Source organism: Polypterus senegalus, chromosome 6 (assembly GCF_016835505.1).
Source record: "Polypterus senegalus isolate Bchr_013 chromosome 6, ASM1683550v1, whole genome shotgun sequence".
Classification (NCBI taxonomy): Eukaryota; Metazoa; Chordata; class Cladistia; order Polypteriformes; family Polypteridae; genus Polypterus; species Polypterus senegalus.
In genome coordinates, this window is record NC_053159.1 from 129,885,921 (window position 1) to 129,911,285 (window position 25,365).

Genomic DNA, 25,365 nt, shown 5'->3' on the forward strand with positions numbered 1-25,365 from the left:
GTGAGTGTCAGTGCATGACCCAAGCACTGTCTATGGAGAGTTATCCTATTCCCTTCATGTCCATATGAGTTTATTTTCTTTTATTATAGTTTGGTACCTTATGAGTGAACAGAGGACTGTTAATGAGTGTGATTGCGATGTAGTGGTGATCCATCCAGGCTTGGTTTCCCCCTTGCTGTTGTTGCGGCTAAGATAGGCTCCCATTACCAATGTTAATGGATAGATGGAAGATGCAAATTGTTTTTAACTTTATATATATATGTATGTATATATATTCTTTTTTAATTTATTCAATGTGTGCTCGTGTGTGTGTAAAAAGACTGCCTTTGTTGTGCATATAGCACTGGCATAACTAGTGGGGGTGGGGTGGAGGGGGTGGTCCAACCTGGGCAACAATTTTTTAATAAACTTTAGTATTAGACCTTTTAGTCTTTTTTGACAATTTTGTTTGATAGGGTTTTGGCAACCTAATGTGTTTTGTCTATGTCAAAATGACACAATTTTTAATGTTTAAAAACCATTACAAATGCATATGTTGAAAAGTTATATTTTACAAATGCCAATCTTGACCACTTTACCAACTTACTCTGACCAAAGACTCTCTCTGTCCACTTATTCCGTCCAAAAGGCATGAACCCTTCAATCCCGTTATTAATATTTTATTATTCACTTAATCTCAAGATGAAGTGAACAAAGAGAGTGGTGCTGCTTTTAGAAAAAAGAAAAAGACGAGGGAAGAAGTATTAAAACAGAATGATAGGGGCATTATGTACATACCTCAGTTGTAATCAATAATTAAAAATGTAGTTAAAATATTATTTGTTTTCATTTTTTGTTTATTATGTAGTATGTTTTAATTTTTAAGACAGGGGATGGAGTTAGCAATCTCAAAGACCACACAGGTGACAAAAACTCTAGCTACACCACTGGTATGTAGCCACTAAAGGTCATAGTCATCTCTTGTTGTAAGGCTTTAACATTCTGTGAACTTCAAAGTGCACAGTAATTTATTTTCACTCTTGTTTAATATAATACTAATTTTTGCTTTGCACCCTCCCCCACCATAACCGATCATCTATAGGGAAGGAGCGAAAGCTTTAGTTTCGTCAAAAAGTTCGATATCTGGTTTTTGACGGATATTGATGTTTTAGGGTCCCCTGATGCCGAAAACATTGATAAGTCAATTATGGGCTTGTGTCTGTCTGTGTGTCACAGTTTCCTGAGGACGGTCTAAAGCTAAAACTGGTTGGAAAAATACCAAACTCGAAACGTAAGCCTGTTTTGAGATAACGATGTGCTGATTAGTTTTTGAGTCAAATCATGAAAAAGAAAGAGGCACTCTACAAGAACCCTCAAATACTATACTTCTGCAATTAATTATTAATTCTTCTCATAAATTGCTATCATAATGCCCTTTTTTATGATCAGAAAGATCAGCATCAGACTGGTAAATAATTACTGAAATGCTATGGAATAGTTTGGGTAAGTTGGTTCCTAGGGTGCAAAACTGATGCTCATGTCCACATTTGTATGAGTTGGTTTTCATTGAGAATTTCGGTTTGAACTTAGATTTGATTTTCCTCTTTATGGTCCTTAAAATTGGTTGTATTTTCTTCATTGTAGCACTTTGAGTGACCTATGTTTCTTTTATCATACCACTTTATGTGAGTTATGCTTTTTTCCCCCACACTCTGCTATATGATGATGGTTTTATTCGATGATGCTCTTAATCTTTACCATTAAAGACATGAAGGTACAATGATATCGGATGGCTTTATAATTTCTTTTTTCAATCAAAGACAACAGATGGAAATAAAATACATACAAAGGGAACTATCTCCCCATGGTAACTGAACCAATCTTATATGTATCTAGAAGAACCCTCTCCTTACAGAGCAGGAGCAAACTCAGTCCCAGTTTAGACTAGGTTAAACCCCAAAAGAGTCTGAAACAGGGGTTCATAAATGACAGCAAACCAGTAGATAGTACAAAAGTATCAAGTGTTACACTGTCATGGGAAACACAGGTTCTCATACAACTGAAAGTTCAAGTGAGGTCCCAGTTCACACAAACATAAAGGTTACAAATTTAGAGCATCAGCCATGCTAATAGATCAGAGTATGGTTACAGAGAGTACTAGACCGGCTAGGCTCCAAAAGATGACTCTAGCCCTGCATGAGACAGGATTAACAAACCACAGTAGACTAGTGAAATGACTAACACACCACAGCAGGCAGTCATCAGGACTACTAAAACCACAGAAGATGTGCAAATAAAGTACTAGACATGATATAATTATCAGACCACAGCTGGCAGTAGACATCACTACACAATTACAGAAGGCCAATGACTAGAATACTAGGTTATAGCAGAACATAGATAATAAATGTAATAAATCTACAGTAAGCCATTGACAGAACAGGTATGGTAGTTCTGTGACAGCAGCACTACTCTGCTTTAGCCCTAGTTGTCAGTAAACCTGTGGAAGGGATAGCAAACCACAATCAGAGAAAACTTGTAAATGAGATACGCGACCGCAGATGATATGTGAAATTCTTCACACATTATGCTAGGTGCTGACAGGTTAACCAAGAAGATGTGTGATAGACTCAAACAGGCATGTCTACATGTAGGTAGGTTTAGATGAGCAATAGACAGTATCAGACATTTTCAAAATTACTACACACTGGCACATGTACTGCAGGCCTATAGGACCATTTGACACAATCAGAAAAATGGATATCCAGAATATAGAAGAGTCAAGAGTGCTACGCATCATTTGACACAATGACTAGGCTGCAGGACAAGCATGATGGGAGCACTACACCTTACCACAAATATCTCAGAATTACTAGACCATGTCCTTGTGTTACAGGACTACTACACCACAGGCTATCTTTCATAAAATAAGACAGACATTAAATACTTACTCAAAAAAGACCTGTAAGTAGAATAGTTCACAATAGCACTCGTGATGATTACTAAGTAATAGAAGACCCATGAAAAGAAAAATGAACAATAGCAGTCAAGTGTCAGATTACTGGACCATGGTCAATGTGTTGCAGGACTGACTAGGCCACTGCAAATCTTTTTCCAGACTCAAACAGGCATATATCAGAAGTAATAGGCTACAGAAGCCTCCTAACAGGAATACTACATGGTAGAAGAAATGTGCCAGGATTACTAGGTCATAGAAAACTCATTATAGGAAAAATGCATAACAGCAAACATTGTGACAGGATTATTAGACCATGGCCATTGTTTTGCAGGACTAGACAATTACAAAATCAACCTGACTTGAATCTGGATTACTAGACTACTGCAAACTAATGAGATCAGATTTGCACAATAGCAGACGTGTCAGATTACTAGACAAAGGCCAATACACTACATGACTGAATGGCCATAACATGTGTTTGACAAAATCAAGTAGATCAGTATACCTAATTATCACCATTATTAGGCCATGTTAAAACTGTGAAAGAAGCACTACATAACAACACAACTGTGACAAAAAATACTATTTGCTAGATTCCTAGATCTATGGCAAAACTGAGATTTGCACAGAGTACTAGACCGTAAGATAAGAATAAGTAGAGTACTTCAATTACGGAAATATGTCAGGATTACAAAGCCTAAAACTTAGTAGAAAAAGAACACACACAAGGTTTTGACATACACAAGGATTTGCAGGACTACTAAGCCATAGCAGATCTTTGACAGAATCAAGTAGAGATATGTCATGCTTTCTAGACCATATAAGTTGAGTACCATCACTACTATGTATACCATAATAGATTACTACCAAACAAAAAAACAGTGAGAAGACTAGAGCAGAATAAAAGACACACCTGAGAAATACACTATTCCACGCCAAATATATTACTGGACTATTAGTCTATAGGAGATCTTTGACACAATCAAACAGGCTTGTTTAGGGATGAGGATCCACAGAAGAGCTTTACCTTAGAATGCACCATGTACCAAGATTACCTGGATAAAGGAGACCAGTGAGATGAACATTAAGCCAAAGGAGAGTCCCAGACCATGGCCAACAACAGAATACTACAGATTTGTGACAGGATTACTAGTTGACAAAATGTTAGTGACATAACAGGTAGACAATTGATGTCCCACTGGCAGATCAACAACCCCTCATTAAACTATGAGAGAGGGACATCTAAAGATTTCTGGAAGTAGACTGGGATTATCAGGATGTACTGGTGTCTAAGCATTTTCTTAAATTTTTATGTTTTATGTAACACATCATGTAGATATTTTATCATGTAGATTATTTTATCATTTTCTTTAGGTTTTGCAATTAAACATCTTGTATCAATAACGTTGTACGGACTGCGCACTAAGATGTTATAATCGTAAGTGAACAACATAACAGCAGCCATTTCATATATATGCTGGTCTTTTATAGAAATTCATTGCCCAAAATGCTCTTAAGCTACCCACCGTGCAAAATCTTTGTGAGAAAATGTAAAAACTAATTAAGTTCGCTTCCTGCTCAGACAGAGGAAGGCTTAGTGGAACTTTAGTTTTGATGCTTTCATTTTCAAAACAACTATCCCTCTTTAGATATGTGACTGCAAGCTGTGAAGTTCAGGTTCTACCACTCAATTATAAATCTTCATTCCACCTACTGTATGATTGAACTATTTATGGATCTATCCAATATGTCATGATATGGGTCAATGACACCGTAGAATAAGCCTTGTTCTCCTCAAGCCTAAATAAATTAATCTTTCTTTTCTAAACTGTTTTTTTTTTGTACAAATTGTACAAATGCAATTTCAAATTTTATTGTACAATACCATTTCAACTGTCTGACTAGATGTTTACTACCTGTAAAGTGTTATACCAGTCAAGCTTATTATACTAGAAAAGAAGTAAATAAAATATAAAAGCAACAAGAGTATTTAACAATATAAATACAAATATATTGCAGACCTGGAATTCATGATACTTTCCGATAAGACCACATATAACATACACACAACAGTATTAGACCACTGCCCATATATACTTCTATGGAATTGAATCATTTCATTATAGCAATTTCTATAATTAAAAAAATATATATAATTATTAATGATCAATAAAGTAATTAGGTAGGCAGAATTATGCTTAGAAATAAATGTAATGATTTATGAGTAGGTGGTACTATGGAATGTAAAAGAGAATTATTTGAATACTGACTAAAAATTACACTTTTTTTTCCACAGCAACATAAGAAACAAAACAAATCAATGTAACGTCCGACTTTTGATCTTAACCCAAATTAGGGCACTGAGAAGGGGGGCATATTTCGGGGTGCATGGCAGGAGCCAACCCTAGATTAAGTGCTAGTCCATTTCAGTGTACAATAACACACATTGGCACAAATCAGAGTTACCAATTAACTTAACACTCAACATTTTTGGGATATCAGAGAGAAGAGCAAGAGAAAAAACCAACACAGAGACAAGGAGACCATTGGCACTGTCTCAAAATGCACAACCAGGGAGCGAGCAACAGGAAACAACCCTGGATGTCACTCCACTCAAATGCAGGGTACATTTAGTCTTGCCAAACTATTTTATAGACACTTGTTAACCTAACCTACACACTCTGGATTAGAAAAAAATACTGTAAGTGGTGAAATGTCCACACAGGCATGGTTAGTACAGTCTGGTCCCAGCATTTGAACATCCTGCTTCAATAAAATAAAACTATTCGATCAAATATTCTCATTATATACACTGAACAAAAACATTTTATAAATAATTTAAATATATATGTAAGAATAAATTTCAATTATTAACCAAATATTCCTGAAACTTCTTGTCAGTGATGTATGTGCTAAAAAAGACAATGTGCCAGCTAAAGTGATGAAGCAATATCCTCATTCACACCATTTCAAGTACAAAAACAAAGATCCCCGTTTTCCAGTGTAACGGCATCAAGAAGTGATCTGACTGCCATCGCCTGCAAGGCTTGTGATCTTTTAACCCATGTGACATATAAATATTTATATCTGGATTAAAATATATTTTAACTCAGTATGTTCATAAAATGAAAGACATTCTATTGAGGTATGAGTGTATGTATTTTTGCAATTAAAATGCAGCTGACATATAAAGTCAAGCCAACCACATAAATGTTTGTGTCTAAATAATGTAAAAGATAATATTTTAATTAACACTGCCAGTGAAACCGTGCTCTGCTTTTCATCGCCTGATCATGCTGGCAGGAAGTAACGGGTTTCAGCTCTCACGTATCGTGTACTCATAGCTCTCTGCAAAATAACATAGAAAAGGACTGGAAAAAAATTCTAACCACTGAGCTAAGAGTGCAAAATATATACATTTGAGCAGGGAATACACCTCACGTACTTCTGAGCTGGCAGATGGATACTCGAAATATCTCCTAAAATACCAGCACAACAAATGGCTAAGGTCAATCGAGACTGGGACCTCCAAATTTCATATGAGTATTTATCTCCAATCTGTGAAATGCATGAACCTAAAATTTTCAGCTTAAGAATTATCCACAATAATACAGCATAATAAATATGTCTGAATGTGTTAAATGTGTGTTTAGCGGGCTGTTTGGGAAGCAAATTCCAGGTAGCTGGCATTATTTTGGCAATAAAGTGTTTACTTATGTGCAGCATTGACTAACACCTCCTTTTATAAGCTTAACACTCAAATAAACACATCACTTATTCATTGTAGCCTTTAATATAAATTCTTCATGTACTGATAAAAAAAGGAAATGCATTAGAGTTGCAAGGAGGAAATTTAACAATGTAAGATAGGAAAAAGTTGCTAACACAACAGATAGGCTGACAATTGTATTATTGTTCTAAAAAGACGTTAGAAATGAATGGTCATTTTCTAACAATTTAAATTACAGTTAAAAATAAGGCAACATACTACAACTGAGGTCAGGAGCTTTAATACACAGGAATAGATACTGGAAACAGTATGCGGACCCTTTGGAAATACCTGAACTTCTGCAAAAATTATTCATTAAAATGTGATCTGATCTTCAAATAATAGTTAAACATGATCTGCTTAAACTAATACCACGCAAACAGTTGTATTTCTCATTGTCAATACTAAATATATTGGTTAAAGGTTCGCAGTCTAGTTTAGAAGACCCTCTCTGTTAACGACTTCTACAAAAGCTAATCAGACTAGACAGAACTTTATTTGTTATTTTTAGAAGCTATTTAAATAAATAAATACACACACACACACACATACTAGAATAACTAAAAAGGAAGAAAATATAAAAAGAAAGAAAACAACTGGCTTGACACAGTCCCAGTGAGGCATTATGCAGACATCTTGCTCTTTGTATAAAGGGACTACTGCAGTATAATTTGTTGGCTGAAAGTCCTCAGTGTTATTGTGTCAGAGAGAGAGATGATGTGCAGCATTGTTCATAATGGCACTGTTTTGTTTAAATTCTCTTCTTCGCTACTACTTCCAGGAAGTCTAGTTATTGCATCCTATAACTAAACCTGCCATTTTAATAAGCTTTTTGATTCTCTTGAAGTGATGTTACCAGCCCAGCACACCACCACAAAGAAAATTGTAGTGGCCATCACTGAGTTGTAGAAGATGTGAAGGATGTCACTTCTCACATTAAAGGAATGCAGCTCCCTAAGAAAAAACAGCCTGCTCTGCCCTTCCTTATAGAGATCCTCTATGTTTGACCTGTCACTGATGTGGACCCCAAGTACTTATAGGAGCGCGCCACCTTAAAATTTACTCCCTGAAAAGTGACCGGACATAGGGACTCTTTGGTGCGGTGAAAGTCAATAACCAGTTCCTCAGTTTTCCTGATGTTAAGATTCAGATGACTAAGGTGTTCCAGACCATGAAATGAGACTGGTGGTGCAGGCTTGAGGTGTCCTGCCCAATAAAAAGACACACTACATCTGCAGAACTTAAGAAAGAATTTTAGAGATCAATAAAGCTGGAAGAGACTACAAAAGAATTTCTAAAGGGTTGGATATTTAACAATCCATAGTGTAACAAATTGTCTACAGATGGAGGATATTCACTGCTGCTGTTATCCACCCTATAACTGAATGCCATGCAAGAGCACAGTATACATTGCTAATGGAGATGAAAAAGAGAATCAGGGAAATTGCAAAGGACCTACACTTGCCATAGTCTCTTTTTATGTGTCCACTATAAGAAAAATATTGAACAGGAAAAACATTCTTGAAAGGACACTACAGAGGAAACCACTGCTCTCCAAAAGAAACATCAGTACAAGTCCCAAGGTTTGCATAAGACTACTATGGTGTCCTACAACATTTCCAGGACAATGTGCTATAGTTGGGTGAGACAAAAGTTGAACTCTTTGGTAAGAACATGAAACAGTATTTTAGGAAGCAAACAAATCACTGTATAGAAACGCCAAACACCCCGAAAACTATGAAGTGTGGTGGAGGGAGCATTACAGTATGGGACTACTTTTCTGCATTAAGGCCTGGACAGCCTATTTAGAAAAACGAGTTCAGAATTATATCAAGAAATATTACATGAGAATGTCAAGGGGACAGCCCACCAGTTGAAGTTTAATAGACGTTGGGTGATGCAACAAGAAAATGAGACTAAACAAACAAGTAAACGAACACCACAACAGCTTAAAAAGAAGAACATTTGAACTCTGGAGTGACCAAGTCAGAGTTCAGACCTGAACCCAACAGAGATGCTGTGGCACGAGCCATTCACCTAAGGAATCTCAGAAATATAAATGAACTGAAGCAGTTTTGTCTAAAATTCCTTGTACTTCTAATCAGCAGTTATGAGATATGTTTAGTTGGAGGGTATTGACACTAAAGAGAATTCCATCAGTTACTAACAGTTCATATACATTTTCTTGCCTGGAGTGTGAATGTTTAATCCAAAATAAAAATGTTAACAGACAAATGAACACTAGAATCTTGTTAGAAAAGTGAAACCAATAAAGTCCAGTGCTGAAATGCTAATGAAGAGACTTCATTGTGGCTCCATCCTGGAAGTGTAGTGGAATAAAAAGAGAAATTTTATTTACAATTAAAAGGAGCTAATATTTTTTACTTTATTTTTTCATTTCCTTTTTATACAGGTTAGGGTGTTTAAGAACAATAACTCAGTCTTTTTCAACTTTTCACCCTACCTCAGGGATAGATGTGTATCATTTAATGACTAGCTAACCAAACAAACTAACCTGCTTCACACTTGGAACTTGTGTTTGTATAAATGTCATTGTTTCATGTGGAAAGAACAGCACCTATTGTTCATAATAATAATAATACCTGATAATATAATTTGCATTTGCAAGGGTTTCTGGGAAGTGGATTTTTTTTTTTTTTAAGTAGGCGGGGCTTGTGAGGCAGACCTGCATTGCAACAAAAATCATACCATTAAAAGATATAAGTAATGGACAAGAAACTAAAGGGAAAAAATCTTCCAAAGAGAGCCATTGTGAGGCAAAAGTGATCACATGCCATTCAACTTAAAACAAATTGAATAATTCTTAATATTACAATACAGCTAACAAGATTACCAATGCCATAAAGAAAGTAATAAATGAAATGTTCCATGCATACTGTATTTCCATATTCTGTTATGGAGGCATTATAGAATGACCCCCATGCCATGACCCTGCATTAGAATAAGTGGGTTCACAAACATGCTGGATGAATAAAAGGGTAAAGATTAAATGATTTGAGAATATTATGTTATAAATGGATATAAAATGCTCCATTTGTGAGACATCTGCATTAAATAAGTGCACAGTTAAGGAAATATAAGCTTTTAAACAATACACTTAGACATATGACATCTTTGATATCTGTAATTTAAGCTGAGTGATCATGGCAACTAAGAATAATGCATTTACAAGTTTAGTGCATTTGCTCTTAAACACTAGCAAGAAGCAGACTTCCAAATTGTTTTAATAACTATTTGGCATGCATTAGTTAATTTAACTGGTCTCTGTTTTCAGAATATGTTAAGCATTTCAGATTAAGCTAAACCTTTTACTTAAAATGAGACATTAAAATAAGCTTTCAAAAATAAACCAAAAATGGCCTTACTGTAAACTGGGCTACTGTTATTTTTTTAAAGCATTGACACAAGAATTCCTCAAAATTAAAAATACATACAGGTGAGTGACACCCATACTATACAGGAAAGAGGGGTGCAGAGCGAAGGGGCCCTGAAAGTAACCAGTACTGGGTGCCAAGTAGCCACGACTCCTGCAGTAGATGTAGGCATAATAGCCAATCGCACAGTGGCAGCAGAAGTAGCTGAGGTGCACGTAAAGGACCGGCTTGTTTGTGCCCCTGCCCACAGCGCCCAGCCCCAGTCGCCACATCCAAGTCAAAAGGGTGGCAGACAGCACGCGGTCTCTCTGTATTCCATAGAAAGACTCAGACTGCTGCTGTACCCCAGAGTATAAGGAGGACCCAGAAGAGAAAGATCAGGTCTCCAAACAGTGCATCACATGAGCCCGTGTACTCACATAGGATGGAGGACCACTCTCTGTAGGGACGGAGGGATGGCCCAACCTCAGCTGGGCGTAACATAGAATGGGCGTTCCTGGAATGTTTCCAGGTCCAGAGGACACGGATGTGAGGTGGGGAGTGGAGATGTTACAAGTGCTATTGAGTCAGCCATGGGTGGAGGCGCTGTCCTAATAGGGTCCCAATAGACACCTGAAGAGGGCATTGGTGCAGTGCCTCTGCATCCCGGGGACTGCCAGGGGAAGCTGCAGAGTCCTACAGTACACTTCCACCACACCTGGGAGTGATTCCAGGTAACGCTGATGAGCCACTTGGAGCATTCCCAGGAGCTGAATAAAAAGAGATGCCTTACTCCATTTGGGGAGCCAGAGTTGAGAGAAGGTGTGTAAAGCTTGCCAGATAGGGAGTGGAAGTGGAGAAAAGAGAGAAAGAGAAGTAAGGAAAAAGACTGTGCTTTGCTCTTGTGGACATTGTACTCATGTGGGGAGCGAAAAAAGCGCTTCACCGCCTGTAAATAAGGGTGTCCTGCCTGTCTGTATCAGGTTACGACGGCTGTACGTACCCCGTTGATCCACACTATATAGACAATATTTTTGTTTCCAACACAGTCCAGTTATTTAATTCCCATGAGGGTGTTTGTATAGGTGGAGTTTGCATGTTGTCCAAGTGTCTGTGTAGGTTTTCTTCCTCCATCCCAAAGACATGCATTAGGGTGACTGCTAAACCTGCCCCATGTGAGTGTGGATGTGTATGAAAGGCCTTTGCAATGGCGTTTGTTGGTTCCTACCTGGCACCTGATCATCCCTTGATAGATTGGGGTCCCCTGCAATCCTGAATTGGACTGAGCAGATTTCTGAAATTTTATGTTATGTTATGAACCTCTTCACTGTGTTAGCCTGCCTTCCACTCCACCATCATAACAGACACTAGTACAGATTCAGAAATGCGGAAATTTATATTGCACCATCTATCAACATACAGCTTCATCCTTCCCTCAGTTAAACAACATACAGCCTGCAGGAGAAAGAAAAAGATAAATGTTGCACATAAAAGTGTAAGCAAATTAATCTGCTATTCATTACAATAAATTTCACACTTATTAGGCATAATATTAAAATATAAGTTTGGTGTTTTTCAAGTCAAAGTTATTTCTTCACAAATGTGGTATATATACATTTACCACCTGAAATTGTGTTCTAAGGTTAAATGTGTTATATAAATTAAAAAAAGGGTTGGATTTTTACATTGAAGCTTATGAGGCACAGGGCCTAAAGTATAAAAACTTACTGAATACATCAATTTTTCAAGCCAAGACAGTTGTCAAATATTCATTCATGTCTTGCGATTACACAAAATTATAAAACAGATTTATACATGCAATTTTTGAATAAAAAACACCAATATTATGAGATTCAGAGGTATTAAGGTAGTATGCACACTACCTCAACACTCATCTTCTTTCGCAATGGCTTTCACCTCCAGTGGTGAGAGGCCAAATCACAGTTAACTGTTAATGTCACTTTGTTGGTTTTGTTTTGCACTACTTGGGTATTTAGATGAGAACTCATACAAGTGAATAGAAAACATATCCTTACATTGAGAAAAATAATACCAGGAGTATGTGATAAAACAATTACTTCTAGGTTCCTTTTGTTGTCACAAACATGCATCAGAAACATATAAGGATTCTTTTTTTTATCAAAATTCAAAGAGAACATATTTAGTAAGTTTTTATGCTTTTATTTTCAGCTGGAGCCTTGTGCTAAAATTTTTAGTTTAACATAAAAACCCAATTTGCCATGGCAAATGCACATTTACCATGTTTGTAACTAAATAACTGACTTAAAAATCACCAAACGTGTCCTTTAAATTCCCAAACCCATTTAATCCAATTCAGGGTTTCAGGGGGCTGGAGACTAAGCCCAACAGAATCCAGTGCATGGAGGGAACCAGCCCTCTACCGGGCACCAATTCTACCCATGATCCAGTCTTCCAAACACCCACACTGAAAGACACACCTCATCAATTCAGGATCACCAATTAACCATATCCCAAAAAAGCTTCAGAATTAGTCTCAAAATTATAAAGATGATAATAGAGCAGGGAATTATAAATGTGATCTACAGATTCACCAAGTCCAGAAATGTACACCTGTAAAACTGTGATCAGACTAGCCAGATCAGTATACGTCTGCAAACACAAGCAAACACACCACGAAATTCAAAAATATTTATAAACTGGAAACAGCAGGCCAGACCACTCATATCTCCAGGATTATGTTGTTTATGGGTGACCTACAACAAATATCCTAAATGCTTTTTGAGTTGTTTTTCTTGTAGGATAGTGTGAATGTAAAGGTATTATACATAAGAGCACCTGATGGCTCCCTGAACGCAATTACATAACCATGTAAATAAATGTTAAAAAGCTGAGATTGAGTTTTGCTTAATAATTAGTTCAAAACATTACATATTCTATAATATTGCATGTAAAAAATCATCAGTGCAATTACACAAACACAAAACTAAAAATAATTGTGATGTTTATTAAATAGTTCAAAATACAATGTATAATATTCAACAACATCATCAGCATGATCAAATGGTAAAGACCGAATGCAAATCAACAGTACGTCAAAACCTTTCCAAAAATGAATCAAACATTCTAGTGCACAAACAGATTTAGAAAGCCCAACCTTGCATCATTTTCTGTGGAAGACTTTCTGGAATTTATAAGCTCTATCATGCTGTTTATCATTTCCAAAGAAAGAACTGTGGAGAAATTTCCTTGATATTTTCCAAAGTTCAAACCCTTTTCCAGAAATTAGATACCTTTGTTTTGCCATGGACAGTTCTGTATAGAGCTACAATTTCTGTGCCAAGTATGCAAGCTTCATGATCCGAACACACGGCCACAGTTGCTGCTCAAAGTGATGCCATGTTACATCACCAACAAATGAGTTCAGTGAACAAATTGTATTTGTATCAGTAACATTTTTATAATTTTGAACCACATACGATCATAGCTGTGACACTTCCCACTTGTCCTAGTTTTGCACATAAAATATTTATATTAATATTAGTACATATGAAGCAGAACATGCTCATTACTAATAGCTATGCTAGATAACACATTCAGCTTGTATAGAGAGGGAATGAACATTATGTAGAAGTTCTGATACTGATAAATCATCAATTTAAATATAATATTTCAACAGGACTGGGTGCAAAGCGTAAACAAACAGTGGAGGTGACAGCAACTCCTTACAGCGGAAAGCCATCCACACTCATTGATATCAGGTCAGTAACTCACTAAACATGCTCCTCTGTGGTGGGATGAGGGAGGTGACCGTGTCTCACTGAATATCTTAATATGCTGGGTAAAACAAAATGAAGTGGCTGGAACTGTGCGAAGACTATTTTACTTGTTACACTAAAATCATGAATATTGAAATTGATTACGTCATGAGGTGTCATGGATACAAGGAATAAGAAAAGCCTCATCTGTGACAGTATCATCACTTAAGGTGTGATTTTACTCTAGGATAAGCATCTACAAATGCATGGCTGAGTGATAAAAAAGAACCCCCCATGAACTGAAAGGCTTCTTATTATCCAAAAAATATAATTAAATATAAGATAAGTTGCCTACTTTCACAGAAAAACTTTCACTAACCGATGCAAAGATTTTAAATGTACTTACACATTAAAATAACATAATTGATATTTCTCTTTTCCTTATCTTCTATGAGTCGGCAGAGCTATCAGCTGTATCCCATATTCACAAATATATAAAAATGTAGAATTGACTTGACTCTGTACTATAATTCACAAAACATCAATGCCTTTATTAACAACACAGAGCTGACAGTCAGCAGGGACAACGCCACTTAGGATAACCCTGGTAAAACATGTAATTATAATGAATCTTGATCTTGATTTCCCGGACCTTATCTGTTGTCAGTGGATTCAAGCAAGTACTCTTGGAGAAAACTGACAGGATTGTTTCCTATTACCTTCACTCCCCCCCAAATTCCCCCCACCCCCACCCTGAGGAGGATAACAGACATTCACTGTACAGGGATGATACCCAACAATACGACTGATGGATTCTGACTGCAAGCTGAAGCTAAATTTTCTGCATGCTTAGTTTTACTATCAAAGATTGCTAACCGGAAGAAGGTAGGCATACAGTATCTGCATTGCTCCACTGCTAGCAGGTCATCATTTTGATGAGAAAGTTTAGTTTATTATTCTGCTTGCAAATTAACAGATATTCTCTAATATTAACATGTGCATACAGTGTATTTCTGTGTAGTGCAATTGAATTAAAATGCTTAGATAGATAGATAGATAGATAGATAGATAGATAGATAGATAGATAGATAGATAGATAGATAGATAGATAGATAGATAGATAGATAGAGAGGCAAGCAACTATGTTTCCACAATATTCTGTATTTTACTTTATATTCTTGCATTTCCCTTCCCCCACCACAATGAGATTTCATAAGGAGGCAAATACATGCTGTGTGCCTTTTAGTTCATCGTTCTGATGGCATTTTCTTCTTTAACACACGCTTATGCTCCCCCAGTTTAGGAATGATAAATAACAAGACCTAGCTGGCTTTTACTGATGGGTAAGGCAGAAGGAATAAAGATTTCTGTTAACCATTTCTGCGTCTAGCCTTTCGCCCACAGTCAAAGCTCTTAACTAACCAACTCCCCCACCCAAAGTAGCAACAGGAACCATCAATGTTAATAACGGCTAAATGGTTCAAATTCAGGAGATTCGATACAGTGAAATGCACAGATTAGTATCTCCCATCACACATTCATATATTCATTATGGTCCAGAAAATACTCGGGTTTCCACCGCCCCTTGCGCTTGACCGCACTGGGGTACCGCCTGTAGGTCTGGGCGGAAGCGTGGGACTGTTCGCTCGTTCCTTTGAATTTTGCCCATCTATACCGCGCCCGAGACCCGCGATTTTAGCGCAACACAACACCGCCCGCTGAGTCGAGTCGAGCCGAGCCGATCCAATCCGAGCTCGGTTGAGTCGCACTCACCTGCTTCGCCGTGGACAGCTCCTTCTGCAGCTGACGGTGCCGGTTGTACCACACCAGGAAATGCAGCGGGTATTTACTTTTTTCCGGAGTTTTTCTAGCAGAAATCATCTTATGCACATACTTCGCTTTTATCTGTCCACCTCCCCGTCTTTTACCTTCTCTCGCTCTAAATAAGGTCTAAATTTGCATCTCTATTTATACATGTTTAAGTGGAAAGAAAGGATACAATAACCATAACGTTATGTATTCTTTTGTTGAATATAGGTTAATGCCGCATATATTGCAATTTTTAGCAAGCATGCCATCAATTAAAACCCTACAACCTGTCAGACGGGTTGTGCTGTCTCGTTTTGTCGCTCACACATACTCGCAGCCACCTCGCTCCCTCACTCACACGCTCTCGCTCGCTCGCTCTCTCTCTCTCACTCGCTCTCTCTCCAGTTCCACTCCCCTCTCCATTCGCTCTCAGATGTATATAAGGATGTACTAGAGATGGGAGGACTCCTTACCGCAGTGATGAGTGGTTTATAGCGTCTTTGCTAGACTTTGTATGACAGTAATGCGAAATTATATTACATGATTGCCTCTGTCATTGGTTGAATTTGGTGTGGCAGCATGAAGCTGACAGTTTGTCTGAGGGATTAGTGTTACTGTAGGGCTATAGTGATGGGTGTCTCAATATTTTGTGTTCATTTTGTATGTGTTCTGCCTTCCTATTTTGCATAGCCTAACAGTGTTGTTATGTGCTTTACGTGTTGCCTGAAGAGTGATTGTTTATTATGTAATATGTATGGCATTCTCCCCGTGTCTGCCTGGGTTTCCTCCGGGTGCTCCGATTTCCTCCCACAGTCCAAAGACATGCAAGTTAGGAGCATTGGCGATTCTAAATTGTCCCAAGTGTGTGCTTGGTGTGTGTGTGTGTGTGTGCCCTGCAGTCGGCTGGCGCCCTGCCCAGAGTTTGTTTCCTGCCTTGCGCCCTGTGTTGCCTGGGTTTGGCTCCAGCAGACCCCTTTGACCCTGTAATTAGGATATAGCGGGTTGGATAATAGACAGATGGATGGATGGATGGCATTATTGAGTTTTTAGGTTCTTTCCATGTCTGTTGGGGGTTTTCCTCCTTCATGCCAAAAGCATTCATGTTAGTTTAATTGGCAACTAGTATGAATGACTGTGGGTGTGTTCCTCCTACTTATGAGAATGTGAGCTAGAACATGTTTTTTTCAATATGGTAACAGTCAGCTGACTCACCCAGGCAGGACTGGGCACAGTAGATGATACACTGATGATATATTGCAGGGCTAACTGACATGCACTTCCACATTCGCTCATGCTAGAAAAATTAATCTAATACACATATCTTGGCAATGCAGCAGGGAAATCCATGTACAGGGCCATATGCATGCACATTTTATCCACTCATATCCAGCTTATCTAATCAACCATCTCGCCATGGATGTTAAATTCAAACACATGTTCTGAAAGTTTGGTATTTTTGAATTTGTACATTTTATACAGTACATATTACCAGTCGAATACAGGTAGTGGAATGCATTTAAAAATATTCAATATCTCTTGCCCTATGTGTAACTTAAGCGCCTTTCTTCTGCATCCTTCTGTATCTGAACCTGTCTTGCCCAGCGCTGTCTTTCTCAAATGCATCCCTTTAAAGTGTGTTTTTCAGACGCCACCATTTTGACACTCCTTACTTTCCTCCTGTCTGTTTTTCTACTTCCCATCTTTGTAGGCGATTCTCAGCATACCTTCTACACCTTTACTCCTCCTCTTGTGTCTCACATTTGCACTTTCTTCTTTGGTCACATCACTACAGTCAAAGTGACCAATCACACCAAGCCAAACTGACCAGTCAGCTTACTCTGAGGAATTGGACACACACACAGACCTTAGCCTTTTCTTATATAGTAGTAATGCACACTCTTCAACTCTGTCTGTTTAACATGGATGGCAGGCAGAAATGTAGGCACAGAGTGAGGACCTTGTAATTACAAACATACTGGTTTGTTAACAAATTATTGTGTCAATGTTAGACTCCAAGGAAATGCTTTACTATAGATCCACACAACCAATCTATTTCATTTTTTTAACCCATATATCCACTTTATATTCACAGGAAGTTGGCGATTACCCAGGTAATGTTATGCGCAAGGAAGGAACTTGGATAGACTTATGCATATATGCACACTCATTCATACCAGTCCATTTTAAGGTCACCAATTAACTAAACACATACTGTATATGACTTTGTGATATAGAAGAGAAAACAAGAATACTGGAGAAAACTCACAATAGTCCTGGTGCAAACACACAGTTGTATTTGTGTTATGCAAATGTGAACTTCAATTTAAAAGAAAAGTTGTACAGGTTTTCAGATGTGTGCTGTGATCTAAAAATAATTGTGTGTGTGTGTCATTGTACGTTATCTGTGCTTACTATTTTGCGATGTATTTATTTTTCTATGTGTTTATAAAAAGTGTGCATATGCAAGAGTTTCTTATTTGCATGCTGTTTGCTGAATATGTGTTGGTTATACATTTAGAACACCTTGTGTATATTTGGAAGAGCATGTGCACATTGGCACGCCACTGTTGAGCTGTATGTAAATATAATTCTGATCTTGCTTCTCTCTTATATTTAATTTCCACCTCATTACAAACATCATACTCATGGGCAAACAGTCACTCATGGGAAGGTGTGAATAGCTTGAATCCTGTACTTAACAACTGTACTTAGCTTTTGTGACGAACCACACAATAATGAATACGGGAAAGCACAATACTTCATTTGTTTAATTAATGTGTACATGTACCTTTGTATGCTCAGTTTACGCTCTTATTACAACTGCTTATTGTGTTACAAGTTCAAAGTACAGCTGGCAGTGCTATCACAAAGCTACCTGGGAAGTATATTGTTAATTTTCATTTACAGATAAACACAATGCAATTTCGACTTATGTGTCATGCACGTCCGTTTTTATTATATCTAATGAGCACTAAATGCAATCATGAACAGAATGTGAAATTTATGCAAAAAAAAAAAATAAAAATATCTAAAAAATGAACTCTTTTTTGACATGTAATGTTTAATGGCTGTGATTACTTTGCATTTCTTTTCCCTTATCCTATAATATAGAAAATGTTCTTGTACTTTTTGACCAAAAAGGTAGTTTTAAAACTTGCATTTAAAAATAAGAAGAAGAGTATTGTTTTGTTTACACTTCAAGTGTAAAGTATGTGTTACATAGTCAGTTATATTTATCCATCAATTTCCTGAGCGTGTTGTACCAATATACAGGGCCAAGGAACCAACCTAGGACAAGATGGCAGTCCATTGCAGAGCAAAAATCAACAAAACACACAGCTGTATTCACCCAGTTTAGAGTTGCTGATCCATTATACCTTGCAAATATTTGGGACATTGGAGAATAATTAGTGAACTACTATTAGGAATTGCACTAAAATTCTGACTAGGATTACAATTTGTCCTACCTCAGAGTAGAAGATGAACAGTAGTTATGAAGTGTCCTATTCCCACTTTGAGCAAGGAGTAGTAGGCCACGATTGAGAATGAATGATGTCACATTTTTATGGCACCTCAAGATGCAAATTGGCAATCATGATGATGTTTTGTAGTTTTCTGATACTTACAGTAAGGCTTCACAAAAATAATAATAATAATCCTTTATTTTCTTTCGACTGCACCCGTTAGGGTTGCTACAGCGGATCACCTTCTTCCATATCTTCCTGTCTTGTGCATCTTGCTTTGTTACACCCATCACCTGCATGTCCTCTCCCACCACATCCATAAACCTCCTCTTAGGCCTTCCTCTTTTCCTCTTACCTGGCAGCTCTATCCTTATAATAATAATAATCGAAGAAGCAGAAGAAGGAAAAAATATTATATTAATATTTCTCTAAGGAGCACTTAATTGTTGCCACATTGCAGTAATGTCAAGAATAATACTACAGTATATCAAACATCCATCCATCCATTAACCAACCCGCTATATCCTACCTACAGGGTCACGGGGGTCTACAGGAGCCAATCCCAGCCAACACTGGGCGCAAGGCAGGAAACAAACCCCAGGCAGGGTGCCAGCCCACCGCAGACTATATCAAACACTGAGATGAAAATACCAAGACACACACACCAAATGAGAGTTAAGCCCAATTTATTTAACAATGAATGAGCCATAGCAGTGCTTTCAGAAGAATCCCCTTCCCATTGTTTATGGTATTTTATTTCATTTTGTTTATGTACCATGATCTACAGATCTTGTGACCCTGATTCTTCACTTTGATGATAAATACGAGCACAGGCCAGGATTTCAAGTGAGGCAGCAGTGCCTTGAACTTGAGTGGAGCCCAGCTGTGGAAAACTGAATTGATTGGACACAATTTAGAAAAGCACACACCTGTGCACATAATGTCCCATAACTCACACTGTATATTGGGACAAAAACCGAGCCATGAAGGCCAAGGAATTCTCTGTAGACAACCACAATCAGATTGTGGTGAGGCATATATTAAGGCAAGTGTCTAAAACCATTTCTAAACCTTTCAATGTTCACAGTAATTGGAACCACCAGTATTCTCCCCAGAGTTGGACATCCAGCCAAACAGAGTAACTGGGCAAGGAGGGCCTTTGTCAGAGCAGTGACCAAGAACTGGTCTCTCTAACTGAGTTTCAGAAGTTTTTGTTGAGATGGAACTATCTGGTAGAAGGAAAACACCTCAACAACACTCGATCAAACAGGAATTAATGGTAAGGAGGCTAAATAGAAGCCACTCTTGAGTGAAAAATATATGATAGCATTCAAAGACCCGGCACAGCTCACCACCTGTCTAATACAATTCCTACAGTGAAAGATGGTGGTGGCAACATCATGAGGCATCATTCAATAGCATGGGCATAATGACTGCTCAGAATTGAGGGAAGGATGAATGCAGCCAAGTACAGAGAAAGAGGCCGGGAGCATGCTCGGATACAGCGCCTTGCCAAAGCTACCACACCACAAACCGCCTCAAGATCCCAACATAGGACGCAAGTGCAGCCATGCAATGGGTGACAACTTAGCACTACACTAGTTCAAATGGAATGGAAAAGTGTGAGGCGTTTTTTACAGTGGCTGGAGTGGCAATCCTGCTATCAACCTCCAAGTTCTCCCTGGAAGTTGAAGATCCTAAAGAAAACCTGCTCCAGAGTGCAATGCGACCTCATACTGGGGGTTGCATGTTCATCTTTCAGCATGACAATGACCTGAAGCATGCTACCAAGGCAACGCTAGACCGCCAACAGGCCGACCAGCCACGAGCGTTACCTAATAGGTAACCATCCAGATAATCAGACTGTGATTCAGACCTATAAATGTTACAGTCTGATCTTCAACATGTCAAGTAAGCGAACTAGAAACCGTGGTGCAACGTCAGAGGCTAAGTCCGAGGTTTGTTTCCTGTAAGGGCAAGCAAAGTTACGTACACCTGATGAGCTGTAATTAGGGTGAAACACGTGTTGTGTACTCTTTGTATTATTTGGCAAGTATTGTATCATATATATATATATATACATATATATATATATATATATATATATATATATCTAAGGTATATGGTGCCATCCCTGGACAGGATGGTCTTCTCTTTCCCCTCAGCCTCGAGAATTCACCTCATGAGGGCAATGAAGCCCTGCCTCTTCCGGTCCGTTCAGTACAAAAAAGAGTATAGAAGAGTATGTTCTATATAAAAGAGCAGTATCCCAAAAGAAGTGTCAACAACAACAACAACAACAACAACATTTATTTATATAGCACATTTTCATACAAACAGTAGCTCAAAGTGCTTTATATCATAAAGAATAGAAAAATAAAAGACACAATAAGAAAACAAAATAAATCAACATTAATTAACATCGAATAAGAGTAAGGTTCAATGGCCAGAGGGGACAGAAAAAACAAAAAAACTCCAGACGGCTGGAGAAAAAATAAAATCTGTAGGGATTCCAGACCATGAGACCGCCCAGTCCCCTCTGGGCATTCTACCTAACCTTGTCCTAGCAAGAGAGTGCCATCAAGCATGTGTTTTATTTAAATGTTTTTCCTGTTGTTGGAATTAAACTGGGTTTTGCTTGGTTGGCACCCCAAGCAGTTGGATTTTACACTGCTACATCATTCACCCTGCTACTTTATATACATATATTTATATATATAATTTGTACCTCGAAATCCACAAAGGGAGCAAATAAAATATATTTTTTTTAATTCCTAAGCCTTCGATTTCTACCAGGAATCATTATCAGAGGATATTCATTAGACTTACAGGAACTCAAGGCAATATTTAGTAAATAAGGCAGGGAGGATTGATGAGGTAGGGTTCAGAGGGTGTTGGTTATAAAGTCTTATGTATTATTTGCATGTTCTTCTTTTCAAGCTTGTATATGCTGGGTTAATGTCCAAATGTCTGTTAATGGGATTTTCATTGGATAGTCACATTTCAGCCAGTTCTCTGTCACTTTTAGTATTAGCCTTGAATTCTACTTGCACCAAGTCCCATTTAAATGTGTAAATCAGAGACCGTGGGTCCTTTCTTCTGAGTGCATTGTGATGTTCCCATATACGAGTTGCAAGTGTTTTTGACGTATGCCGCTGGGCATTTATATATAGAAAACTGCTCAAAAAAATTAAAGGAACACTTTGAAAACACATCATATCTCAATGAAAAAAAATCTTGCTGGATATCTCTACTGATATGGACTGGTGATGTGTTAAGAGCGAAAGGATGCAACATCGTTTGATGGAAATGAAAAGTATCAACCTACAGAGGACCAAATTCAAAGACACCCCGAAAATCAAAGTGAAAAAAATGATGCGGCAGGCTAGCCCATTTTGCCGAAATTTCATTGCAGCAACTCCAAATCGTACTCAGTAGTTTGTATGGCCACCACGTGCTTGTATGAATGCCTGACAATGTTGGGTCATGCTCCTAATGAGATGACGGATGGTGTTGTGGGGGATCTCCTCCCAAATTTAGACCAGGGCCTCACTGAGCTCCTGGACAGTCTAAGGTGCAACCTGGTGGCGTTGGATGGACCGAAGCAATGTCCCAGAGGTGTTCTATTGGATTTAGGTCAGGCGAGTGTGGGAGCCAGTCAATGGTATCAAATTCTTCATCCTCCAGGAACTGCCTGCATACTCTTGCCACATGAGGCTGGGCATTGTCATGCACCAGGAGGATCCCAGGACCCACTGCACCAGCATAGGGTCTGACAATGGGTCCAAGGATTTCATCCCGATACCTAATGGCAGTCAAAGTGCCGTTGTCTAGCCTGTAGAGGTCTGTGTGTCCCTCCATGGATATGCCTTCCCAGACCATCACTGACCCCCCCACCAAACTGGTCATGCATAACGTTCTCCACAGCTTCTCCAAACCCTTTCACGTCTGTCACATGTGCTCAGGGTGAACTTGCTCTCATCTGTGAAAAGCACAGGGCACCAGTGGTGGACCTGCCAATTCTGGTATTCTATGGCAAATGCCAATTGAGCTCCACGGTGCCAGGCAGTGAGCACAGGGCCCACTAGAGGACATCAGGCCCTCAGGCCACACTCATGAAGTTTCTTTCTGATTGATTCACACCAGTGGCCTGCTGGAGGTCATTTTGTAGGGCTGTGGCAGTGCTCATCCTATTCCTCCATGCCCAAAGGAGCAGATACCGGTCCTGCTGATGAGTTAAGTACCTTCTACAGCCCAGTCCAGCTCTCCTTGAGTATTTGCCTGTTTCCTGGAATCTCCTCCATGCCCTTGAGACTGTGCTGGGAGACGCAGCACACTTTCTGGCAATGGCACGTATTGATGTATCGTCCTGGAGAAGTTGGACTACCTGTGCCACCTCTGTAGGGTCCAGGTATCGCTTCAGGCTACCAGTAGTGACACTGACTGTAGCCAAATGCAAAACTAGTGAAAAAACAGATGAGCAGGGGAAAATATCAGGGGCCTCCACCTGTTAAGCCTTTCCTGTTTTGGGGGTCATCTCATTGTTGCCCCTCTAGTGCACCTGTTGTTAATTTCATTAACTCCAAAGCAGCTGAAACTGATTAACAACCCCCTCTGCTACTTAACTGACCAGATCACTAGCCCAGAGGTTTCATTGACTTGATGCTATACTCTGATTAAATGTTCATTTAATTTTTTGAGCAGTATATACTGTATATATACAGTATATATAAACTATAAAAATTACAATCAGTTATGGGTTGCATTCTGCAAGAGATTTTGTTTTTCTCATGGAACAGAGAACACAGTTATCACAGTACTACATACTGTACAAAAGGAAGGGACATAGAGATTTAGCTGTATATGGGCAAGAACATACAGGTTTTAAGTGAGAAACATGAAACATATGGTGGGTTTTGAAATGCAGTGTTAAAGCTAGCTTATTAGCTATTATTGTGCCCATGTGTTTAAGGTTAGTGTAGTGACCTCCAGTATTTTCCTTGGTGCAAGATTCCAGGTTCATCCTTTACATAGACATCTCAAACATCGCAAACCACATTCTTGTTGTAATACATCTGTTACAGTCCTCAACCTTTTTAGCAGAGGCTTCTTCCATCATCCAGCGGTCCCTGATGGTACTCTAATTTTCCTGTAACTTAGATAAGTTATCTGACAGACCAGGAACTGTGGAGCTGACTGATTGAATATTCAGCAAATGGGGTTTAAATTCATACCAACATTCAAAAGAAGACACCTTGATAGCAGAATTGAAAAAACATTTCTCAGAAATTCTGCCAGACCTCTACTTGAGTTGATATGAATCAGTGGTGCGCCTTTAAAATTTCTCCAAGTCTCTGTTTGCTTTGTCTGGCATTACACTCAGGGTGCTACCTAGACACGAGTTTAAGTCTAATGCCTATTTTTCACAAATATACCTCCAAAAATGGAAGATAGATTGTGGACCACAGTCCAGAATAATAGTCTTCACAAAACAATATACTCTGAAATTTTGCAAGTGGAATTGTCAACTAGTTCTTTTGATGAAAGATTTTTTTAAGAGGTTTGAAGTATGAACTCTTGGAGAATCTGCCCAGCACTACCAAAACAGTGGTGTATCCCTGTGGCAAAGAAAGAATTGTAGTAAAATCAGTGTAATTCCTTTCCATGGTTTAGCCTGAGGTACAATGAGTTCTTAAAGTCCCACAAGTGAACCTTGTGGAAAATTAGCCCTAATGCTAAACTTGCAAGTCTGTACAATTTCTTTAACACCCTGAAACAAATTCTCCCATAAGAAATAAAACATAATTAGGTCTTACGTCTGACTAATAACAGGGTGACACATCATAATTAGGTTATGTCCCCAAGTTAAACCTTCATCTGCTAACAGAGGAGGACACATAAGGGTATCGTAAAGTACATTAGCAGGAGATGGAAAAGTTTATAAGACTGATCTAACAATATCAGTAAAGTTTTCAGAGGAGTCTAAAACTGAAGCCCCCAAAATGTACCTGCAGGGAGAATATTCTCAGATTCAATATGGGATTCTGCACTCACAAATCGTCATGAAAGAACAACCACTTTTAAGGTATTATCTCCTGCTCTATAAGAAATAGAAAAATGAAAACAGCTAAAGAAGATCAAACATCTAGCTTTTCTCAAATTCATCGTTATGGTAGATGTCAGATTGATCAAGTTCAGATGATCTGTGAAGATCACAAATGGATGCTCTACACCTTCCAGCCAGTGGCACTATTCCTCCAAAAGCAATTTTATA

At 38.4% G+C, this 25,365-nt stretch overlaps 1 protein-coding gene across 2 annotated transcripts in view; it reads right to left on the reverse strand.

The window, feature by feature from the left end:
* Positions 1–15,971, reverse strand: part of ankrd13b (ankyrin repeat domain 13B) — a 167,731-nt gene extending 151,760 nt beyond the window's left edge. For both annotated transcript variants that reach the window (XM_039757189.1, XM_039757190.1), the window contains exon 1: positions 15,592–15,971. In XM_039757189.1, the coding sequence (XP_039613123.1) occupies positions 15,592–15,699 (108 nt within the window). In that variant the 5' untranslated portion in view covers positions 15,700–15,971. The remainder of the gene's footprint in view (positions 1–15,591) is intronic.
* Between the last annotated feature and the right edge of the window lie 9,394 nt (positions 15,972–25,365).